At 49.7% G+C, this 10,934-nt stretch overlaps 1 protein-coding gene across 1 annotated transcript in view; it reads left to right on the top strand.

Moving 5' to 3' along the window:
* The first annotated feature begins 5,913 nt into the window (after positions 1-5,913).
* Positions 5,914-10,934, top strand: part of LOC141048872 (uncharacterized) — a 49,334-nt gene continuing 44,313 nt past the window's right edge. The window contains exon 1 of the mRNA XM_073544960.1: positions 5,914-5,973. Coding sequence (XP_073401061.1) covers positions 5,914-5,973 — 60 coding nt within the window. The remainder of the gene's footprint in view (positions 5,974-10,934) is intronic.

Here is a 10,934-nt window from a genome sequence, read left to right as displayed (position 1 = left end):
CAAGGCAAGGCCAGTATGGCCCAAATGTGGAAAAGTTTTGTGGGACCGCCACAAACGGCTACACCATCACAGACGGCTCCAGTCAGCAGGAGGCAACGTTTCTGTCAGATGGTGACAGACTACTTGTCTTGCCCTGTTAGTGTACTCCCAGACGGCTCTTCCCCGTTCAAGTTTTGGGTCTCTAAGCTGGATACATGGCCAGAGCTTAGCCAGTATGCATTGGAGGTGCTGGCTTGCCCTGCTGCCAGTGTATTATCGGAACGTGTCTTTAGTGCTGCAGGTGGTGAGGTAACAGACCGTTGCACGCGACTGTCCGCCGATAATGTTGACCGGCTTACTTTTGTGAAAATGAACAAGGCCTGGATCTCACCTGAATTTGCCAGTCCTCTTCCAGAATAAATAATTGCCTGGCAACAGGATCCAGGTCTCCTGTTGTGTTCATGTTTCTATGACCTGAACTTTATTTCCTGGGCTACAGCAACGCCCGTTGTTGCTCAGAAGTGCTGTCCACACAGACAAAACACTCGCTCATGTGTAAGTGGGGTTTGGTAACGTCAGCTGATCCCCTGCTGTGTGTATGGCAAAGTGTCCTGCTCCCTCCAAACTCAAAGTACCTCAGATTTACACCTGGCTCCAAGTAGGCCTCGGCCTACTACCTGATTTTCCCTGCGCTCCGAAGCCGCTAGCTGGTGCTCAGAAGTGCTGTACGCACAGACAAAACACTCGCTCATGTGTAAGTGGGGTTCGGTAACGTCAGCTGATCCCCTGCTGTGTGTACGGCAAATTCTCCTGCTGCCTACAACTTCTGACTACCTCTGATTTATTATGTTCTCTGATTTGCCCTCTGTCTCCACTCTGTTTTGAGTATTTCCTCCAGCCTACAACACCGCCTGTTTCTGCTCTCAAGTGCCGTCTGCACAATCAACACTTGTTCCTGTGTTACCTGGGTCCTGTAACATCTGCTCATCTCCAGAGGTGAGTCCGGCAATGTCTCCTGCTTTGTCTACATTCCCACTACTTGTAGTGGAAAAGTGGACAGAGTAGGAGACATTGCCTGACACACCTATAGGGAGAAGCTGCTGTTACAGAACCCCAGTAACACAGGAACAAGTATGGGTTGTGCAGACGGCATTTCAGAGCAGCAACTGGCATGGTTGGAAGCCAGAGGAAATACTCGAAACAGAGTGAAGACAGAGGCCTAATTGGAGTACGTTGACAGTTAGTAGTAGTCTAGAAACAATCTAAAACTGCCACCAAGTAGGCCTCAGACTACTACCTGATTTTCCCTGGGCTCCGACACCGCCAGTTGGTGCTCAGAAGTGCTGTACGCACAGACAAAACACTCGCTCATGTGTAAGTGGGGTTTGGTAACGTCAGCTGATCCTCTGCTGTGTGTATGGCAAACTCTCCTGCTGCCTCCAAATTCAAGCAACGTCTTATCTTAAACTGCCTCCAAGTAGGCCTCAGCCTACAAAATGACTATCCCTGGGCTCAAACATCATCAGTTGTTGCTCGGAAGTGCTGTCCACACAGAAAAAAACACTCGTTCATGTGAAAGTGGGGGTCAGTAACGTCAGCTGATCCCCTGCTGTGTGGAGCGCAAACTGCTGCTGCCTCCAAATTGTAACTACTTCAGATTTAAACATTCTCTGATTTGGCCTCTGTCTCCACTCTGTCTCTAGTATTTCCCCTGACCTCCAACACAGACCGTTCCTGCTCACAGTTGCCGTCCATGCATTCCACACTTGTTCCTGTGTTCCTGGTGTTCTGTTACGTGAGCTGATCCCCCAATGTGTGTGCGGCACTGTCTCCTGTGCTGTCCACCTTCCCACTGCAAGTGGTGGCAATGTGGACAGAGCAGGAGACATTGGCAGACACACATCAGGGGATCTGCTGACATTACAGAACCCCAGTAACACAGGAACACGTGTGGATTGGGCAGACAGCTACTGTATGCATAAACTGGCGGTGTTGGTGGTCACGTGAAATCCTGGAAACAGAGTGGAGACAGATGCCTAATTGGAGCACGTTGACAGTCTGTTGTAGCCTACAAACAATCTAAAACTGCCACCAAGTAGGCCTCGGCCTACACCATGATTGTCCCTGGGCTCCAACAACGCCAGTTGGTGCTCGGAAGTGCTGTCCACACAGAAAAAAACACTTGTTCATGTGAAAGTGGGGTTCGGTAACGTCAGCTGATCCCCTGCTGTGTGGAGGGCAAAGTGTCCTGCTCCCTCCAAAGTCAAAATACCTCCGATTTACACCTGGCTCCTAGTAGGCCTCGGCATACACCATGATTGTCCCTGGGCTCCAACAACGCCAGTTGTTGCTCGGAAGTGCTGTCTGCACAGAAAAAACACTCGTTCATGTGAAAGTGGGGGTAGGTAACGTCAGCTGATCCCCTGCTGTGTGGAGGGCAAACTGCTGCTGCCTCCAAATTGTAACTACTTCAGATTTAAACATTCTCTGATTTGGCCTCTGTCTCCACTCTGTCTCTAGTATTTCCCCTGACCTACAACACCGACAGTTCCTGCTCACAGTTGCTGTCCACGCATTCCACACTTGTTCCTGTGTTCCTGGTGTTCTGTAACGTGAGCTGATCCCCCAATGTGTGTCCGGCACTGTCTCCTGCGCTGTCAACCTTCCCACTGCAAGTGGTGGGAATGTGGACAGAGCAGGAGACATTGGCAGACACACATCAGGGGATCTGCTGACATTACAGAACCCCAGTAACACAGGAACACGTGTGGATTGGGCAGACGGCTACTGTACGCATAAACTGGCGGTGTTGGTGGTCACGTGAAATCCTGGAAACAGAGTGGAGACAGATGCCTAATTGGAGCACGTTGACAGTCTGTTGTAGCCTACAAACAATGTAAAACTTCCACCAAGTAGGCCTCGGCCTACACCATGATTGTCCCTGGGCTCCAACAACGCCAGTTGGTGCTCGGCAGTGTCTTTGGCACGGGTACTCCCTGTTGCCCAGCCTGGTTCCAGCACGCCAGCTGTTTCCAGGTAGTGTCAAGGTCACTATGCCACCAATTCGTTGTCCTGTCGTCTTGCGGCCGGGTTAGCCGACTCTACGGTGCCTGCAGTTTAGGTGACTCCTATGTGGGCTGCGGGAACTGGCACTGAAGGCTGGATCCATAGTGCCAATCGGACATGGACCCCCTGTAGGACTGTGGGTTTTGGTAACTGCGGCCGGCTTGCGGCCTGGCTACTTTGCTTTGGATGGGTACCTTCTGTTACCCACCCGGGTTCCAGCACTGTCAGCTGGTTCTCGCCAGAGCCTTTGGCCTAGGTGCCTCCATCTCGGTATCCGAAGGTCCAGCACCGTCAGCTGGTCCTTGGTAGTGCTTTCTAGCACAGGTACCTCCTGCCTAGTAACCGTGGTCCAGCACCATCAGCTGTTCCTCGGTAGTGCCATTGGCTCTTGTAGCTTTTGCTACCCATCTGGGTTCCAGCACCGTCAGCTGGTTCTCGGCAGTGTCTTTGGCACGGGTACTCCCTGTTGCCCAGCCTGTTTTCAGCACGCCTGCTGTTTCCGGGTAGTGTCAAGGTCACTATGCCACCAATCCGTTGTCCTGTCGTCTTGCGGCCGGGTTAGCCGACTCTACGGTGCCTGCAGTTTAGGTGACTCCTATGAGGGCTGCGGGAACTGGCACTGAAGGCTGGATCCGTACAGCCAATCGGACATGGACCCCCTGTAGGACTGTGGGTTTCGGTAACTGCGGCCAGCTTGCGGCCTGGCTACTTTGCTTTGGATGGGTACCTTCTGCTACCCACCCGGGTTCCAGCACCGTCAGCTGGTCCTTGGTAGTGCTTTTTAGCACAGGTACCTTCTGCTTAGTAACCGTGGTCCAGCACCGTCAGTTGGTCCTTGGTAGTGCCATTGGCTCTTGTTCCTTCTGCTACCCATCCGGGTTCCAGCACTGTCAGCTGGTTATCGCCAGAGCCTTTGGCCTAGGTGCCTCCATCTCGGTATCCGAGGACCAGCACCGTCAGCTGGTCCTTGGTAGTGCTTTTTAGCACAGGTACCTTTCTGCTTAGTAACCGTGGTCCAGCACCGTCAGTTGGTCCTCGGTAGTGCCATTGGCTCTTGTTCCTTCTGCTACCCATCCGGGTGCCAGCACTGTCAGCTGGTTCTCGCCAGAGCCTTTGGCCTAGGTGCCTCCATCTCGGTATCCGAAGTCCAGCACCGCCAGCTGGTCCTTGGTAGTGCTTTTTAGCACAGGTACCTTCTGCTTAGTAACCGTGGTCCAGCACCGTCAGTTGGTCCTCAGTAGTGCCATTGGCTCTTGTTCCTTCTGCTATCCATCCGGGTTCCAGCACTGTCAGCTGGTTCTCGCCAGAGCCTTTGGCCTAGGTGCCTCCATCTCGGTATCCGAGGTCCAGCAACGTCAGCTGGTCCTTGGTAGTGGTTTCTAGCACAGGTACCTCCTGCATAGTAACCAGGGTCCAGCACCGTCAGCTGTTCCTCAGTAGTGCCATTGGCTATTGTTCCTTCTGCTGCCACTAGGGGTTCCAGTACTGTCAGCTGGTTCTCGCCAGTTTCTCAGCCTTCTTGTACCTTCTGCTACATTTCCAAGATCAAGCTTTTTGAAATTGTCTTTGGTAATCCTTATTGATCTCCATGACGACGACCCTGATGACGACGACCCTGAAGACCACACCAAAGAAGACCAGAAATATGACCCTAAATAATATAACCAAGAGGACAAAGAACATGAAGACAACCACCAAGATACAGAACAAAAGACAGAAGAACAAGAAGCAGAAGAAGCAAAAGCAGAAGAACAGAAAGCAGAAGAACATTAAGCATAAGACTAAAAATCAGCATAGATGAAATCAAAATTATAAGCAGAAGAAGACTAAGCAGTAAATGGGGGTGAGTCCGTTCCTCCTCGCGTTGCAGGCCAAACTGAACGCGGACAAATCCTGTTGTAAATCTTTTGTGACAGGCAGAACGTAAGGTGTAATCTTATAACTTTTATATATAAGTACTACAGGAATGCCTGTCACCATAAGAAAATGAAGAAAAAGAAGAATAGGAAGAAGATGAAGAAATAGCATATGAAAATTAATAATAGCTGAATAAGAAGAATATGAAGAATGTAAAAAAAAAATTAATGGGAAGAAGGTGAAGAAGAAGAAGATGAATAAGGTGAAGAAAAAGTTGATGAAAAAAATGCTACTGCTGCGGATCATGAAGGAGAAAGTGTGGGAGAAGTACAAAAGAAGGTGAAGAGCATGGAAGTTGTGAAACATACATATCTGACAAAATATAAAAAAGTTAACATAGTCAATATCTTTTTAACTCCGAACGTCTTGAAAAAAAAATTGGAATTAATGCTATGCCATGTGATTTGAATAAACCACTATGCCTTTAATGTCTCCTCCACCTCCCACAATACATTCTACATGATTCTTATTTGTTTTCAATTATGTAGAATTAGCCAACAAGGAAATAAAGGGCTTTTTTTAAATTCCGATACCGGAAGTCCCATTGACTTGAATGGGACTTCCGGTTTCGGAATCGGCGATACCCGATATTTTTTTCGTATTGGGCGATACCATCCAATACGATATTTTTGGGTATCGAACGGTATCGCTCAACACTAATCATGAGCAGGCTCGGTCTGGCCTGGCGGGGGTACCGGGGATTCCCCCCGGTGGGCCCCTGGCTGTGGGTCCCGGAGAGAAGGGAAAAAAAAAAAGTCTGCGATTTTAAGGGGCGCGGGCCCTTTAAAAGCGCAAGCCTCCGCTATGTGCAGCGACGCGAGCTCGCAGCGTTCATTAGCTGAACCGCTGTCCCGATCAATACTGTCAAGTGTGCGCCCAGCGTATGATGTCAGTGTCATGCGCCGGGTGCACACATTCACCAGCCTCTGCTATGTCAACGGCCATTTTAGTATGAGTGTGCCGACATGCAGAGCAGGAGGACGAGGACGCCGCCACCTGGAGCGCAGGCAGGTAAGAGCAATGGTTTTTTTTTTCTTCTTTCTCTCTCCCTCATAGGGAGGCAAGGGGCCAGGGTGGATATACAGGGGAAGGGGCCAGGATGGATATATATACGGGGGAAGGGGCCAGGATGGATATACATACAGGGGAAGGGGCCAGGAAGGATATATACACTGGGGGAAGGGCCCGAGATATATATATATATATATATACAGGGGGAAGGGGCCTAGGGTGGATATATACAGGGGGAAGGGGCCCAGGATTGATATATATACAGGGGAAGGGGCCAGGATGGATATACAGGGGGAAGGGGCCCAGGATGGATATATACACGGGGGAAGGGACCCAGGATGGATATATATGGGGAAGAGGCCAGGATGGATATATATGGGGAAGGGGCCCAGGATGGATACATATACGGGGGGAAGGGCCCAGGATGGATATATATATGGGGGGAAGGGCCCAGGATGGATATATATATGAGGGAAGGGGCCAGGATGGATATATATAAGGGGGGAAGGGTCCAGGATGGATATATATACGGGGAAGGGGCCAGGATGGATATATATACGGGGGGGAATGGGCCCAGGATGGATATATATATGGGGGAAGGGGCCCAGGATGGATATATATACAGGGGGAAGGGGCCCAGGATGGATATATATATGGGGGAAGGGGCCCAGGATGGATATATATACAGGGGAAGTGGCCAGGATGGATATATATACAGGGTGAAGGGGCCCAAGATGGATATATATACAGGGGGAAGGGGCCCAAGATGAATATATATATATATTTATATGGGGGAAGGGGCCAGGATGGATATATATGGGGAAGGGGCCCAGGATGGATATATTTACGGGGGAAGGGCCCAGGATGGATATATATATGGGGGGAAGGGCCCAGGATGGATATATATATGAGGGAAGGGGCCAGGATGGATATATATACGGGGGGAAGGGGCCAGGATGGATATATATACAGGGGGAAGGGGCCAGGAAGGATATATATACGGGGGGAATGGGCCCAGGATGGATATATATATGGGGGAAGGGGCCCAGGATGGATATATATACAGGGGGAAGGGGCCCAGGATGGATATATATATACAGGGGAAGTGGCCAGGATGGAAATATATACAGGGTGAAGGGGCCCAGGATGGATATATATATACAGGGTGAAGGGGCCCAGGATGGATATATATACAGGGGAAGTGGCCAGGATGGATATATATACAGGGTGAAGGGGCCCAGGATGGATATATACAGGGGGAAGGGGCCCAAGATGAATATATATATATATGGGGGAAGGGGCCAGGATGGATATATATACGGGGGTGACCAGGATGGATACACATATGGGGGTGGCCAGGATGGATACACATATGGGGGGGCAGGATGGATTTATGGGGGGCAGGACAAGGGACCAGGATGCATTTATATGGGGGCCAGAATGGATATATGGGGGGTAGGATGGATATATGGATGGGGGCAGGATGGATATATGGGTGAAGAGCAGGCCAAGGGACCAGGATGGATATATGGGGAGCCAGGATGCATAAATTTGCGAGGCCAACATGGATTTATGGGGGAGGGGGGCAGGACAAGGGACCAGGATGGATATATGGGGAGCCAGGATGCATATATATATGGTACAACCAGGATGCATATATATGGGGGCCTAGATGGATTTATGGGGGAGGGGGCAGGACAAGGGACCAGGATGCATATATATGGGGGGCAGGATGGATATATATGGGGGGCCACGTTGCATATATTTGGGGTCAGGATGGTTATATGGGGGGAGCAGTATAAGAGACCAGGAAGCACATATATGGGGGCCAGGATGGATATATATGTGGGGCCAGGATGGATATATGGGGGGGGCAGTTCAAGAGACCAGGAAGCATATATATGGGGGGAGCAGGATGCATAAATATGGGGGGGCCAGGACAAGGGACCGGGAATGGTATATGGGGGTCCAGGAGAGATATATGGTGAGGCAGGACATGGGACATATGTGGGCCAGTATGTATAGCTGGGGAAGCGGGATGGATATCTGGGGGCCAGGCAGGACAAGGGACGTAGGGGGCTAGGCTGGGGCATATCATAAAATAAAGGGGGGCAGGCTGGGGCATATTATAAAATAAAGGGGGCCAGGCCTGGGGCATATTATAAAATAAAGGGGGCCAGGATGAGGGACTTAAAGGGAACCTGTCACCCACCCCCCAGGCGTTTTTAAGTAAAAGAGCCACCGTGTGCAGCACTATTGCTGCATTCTGTCAAGGTGGCTCTTTTATTTAGCGTCCTGTTGTGATGAGTCACCAAAGGAGGAAAAAACAAAATACCAGCTATGTCCAGAAAAACCAGAGAGGTTGGCAGCTATCGGATTGCAGACCCCTGAACCTATCCACAACAACTAGCAGTAGCCGTGGGGGGTTCCTACGGTGCCCTAGACCCCTCGATCACAGCCGGAGAACTATATAGCCTAAAGACAGAAAGGGGAAAAACTAAACTGCCCCAGAGCAGACCCCAAAGCAATAGGCAGCCCCCAACATATAATGACGGTGAAGCAAGATGAAAACACTAACACAGATAGAAAGATAGGTTGAGCAAATGATGGGGCCCAAGCTAACTACATAGGACAGGATAGGAAAGCTGCTGTCTGCCATCCGCAAAAACCCTATAAAAATGAGCCAACCGACTGATAGGAAAAACAGGCCCTGAAGTCGCTAGGCTTCAAAAGACTATATCAGCGCTCAGGTATATTCTGAAGACAGAGCAAAATATCAACAGACCAGAGACAAAAATGGAATTCAGCTCACCCCCGGCTGGGGATGGCAGAACTCCCAAAAAACAAGGCAAAACAAAAACAAAACTGAAGAGTACAAAGCAGAGCAGAAAAACTTAGCTTTGAAATGCAGGAATCAGACTGGTCTCCAAGAATCCAGCAGGAAAATCACCAGCCAGGAAGAAGGACGTCGGCAGCCTTATATCCAGTCCTCAATTCCAGCCACCTAGTCATCATCTAGCTGCCCAGGTGTTTGGTAATCAGTCTCACTACCTTCCTTCACTAGAGGAGGGAGTTCATCAGACCTCAATGGTGAAGGGAAAAATGAACTCACAATAGTACCTCCCCCTTGAGCAGGGGTCACCGAACCCTCATTCATGCCACCAGGGCGATCCGGGTGAGCCCGATGAAAGGCACGCACCAATCTTTCGGCATGAATATCAGAGGCAGAGACCCAGGAATTATCCTCCTGACCATAACCCTTCCACTTAACCAAATACTGGAGTCTCCGTCTAGCCAGACGGGAATCCAGTATCTTCTCTACCTCATATTCCATGTTACCTTCAAACAATATAGGGTCAGGAGGTGCCACCACAGGAACTACTGGTTCAACAAACCTCTTCAACAAGGACTTATGAAACACATTATGAATTTTAAATGTGACAGGAAGAGCCAACCGAAAAGAGACCGGATTAATAATCTCCAAAATCTTGTAAGGTCCAATAAATCTAGGCTTAAACTTAGGAGAAGCCACCTTCATAGCGATATTTTTTGATGACAACCAAACCATATCACCCACCTTAAACTGGGGACCAACGGTCCTACGCCGGTTGGAAAACCGCTGGGCCTTTTCCTGGGAGAGAGACAACTTATCCACTACTTGGTCCCAGATCTGGTGCATTCTCTCCACCACAGTGTCAACACCTGGGCAGGCAGAAGGCTCCACCTGCCCTGAAGAAAATCGAGGGTGAAAACCAAAGTTACAAAAAAAAGGTGACATCAAAGTGGCAGAACTAGCTCTATTATTTAAAGCAAATTCGGCCAAGGGCAAAAATGAAACCCAATCATCCTGATCGGCAGAAATAAAACATCTCAAATACGACTCCAAAGTCTGGTTTGTTCTCTCCGTCTGCCCATTGGTCTGAGGGTGAAACGCAGAGGAGAAGGACAACTGAATTCCCAGCTTGGAACAGAAAGTCCTCCAAAATCTAGACACAAACTGAACTCCTCTGTCAGATACAATGTTCTCAGGAATCCCGTGCAAGCGAACCACCTGTTGCAAAAACAAGGGCACCAACTCAGAGGAAGATGGCAACTTAGGGAGTGGTACAAGATGGACCATCTTAGAGAATCTATCACAAATCACCCAAATAACAGTCATTCTCTGAGAGACAGGCATATCAGAGATAAAATCCATTGAAATATGGGTCCATGGCCTCCTGGGCACCGGCAAAGGCATCAACAAGCCACTAGAGCGAGAACAAGGTTTAGACCGGGAGCAAGTCCCACAGGACTGCACAAAATTCCTGACATCACGAGACAAGGCGGGCCACCAAAAAGATCGACTCACCAGATCTCTAGTACCAAAAATACCTGGATGACCAGCCAATGCAGAGCAATGAACTTCAGACATCATTCTCTTCCTCCACTGGTCAGGAACATACAACTTTCCACTGGGACAACGCTCAGGTTTGTCCTCCTGAAACTCTTCCAGAGCACATCTCAAATTGGGCGAGATGACAGAAAGAACTACCCCCTCGCCTAAGATGGTAGCAGGCTTAGTCACAACAGGAGAATCAGCAAGGAAACTCCTAGAGAGGGCGTCTGCCTTGACATTCTTAGTGCCCGGAAGAAAAGAGACCACAAAATCAAAACGTGTGAAAATCAAGGCCCACCTAGCCTGTCTAGGATTCAAGCGCTTGGCCGACTCCAGGTAAATCAAATTCTTGTGGTCAGTAAGGACCACGACTTGGTGTTTGGCTCCCTCCAACCAATGTCTCCACTCCTCAAATGCCCATTTCATGGCCAACAGTTCCCGTCTCCCCACATCATAGTTACGTTCGGATGGGGAGAACTTTCGGGAAAAGAAAGCACAAGGATTAATTTTAGATGTCACAGGATCTTTTTGGGACAACACCGCTCCTGCACCAATCTCAGAAGCGTCCACCTCCACCTGAAACGGG

Source organism: Dendrobates tinctorius, unplaced genomic scaffold (genome assembly GCF_039654945.1).
Source record: "Dendrobates tinctorius isolate UK_male_01 unplaced genomic scaffold, ASM3965494v1 ptg000138l, whole genome shotgun sequence".
In the NCBI taxonomy this organism is placed as follows: Eukaryota; Metazoa; Chordata; class Amphibia; order Anura; family Dendrobatidae; genus Dendrobates; species Dendrobates tinctorius.
Note: the sequence above shows the minus strand (reverse complement) of the source record. Positions and strands in the feature narration are given on the sequence as shown.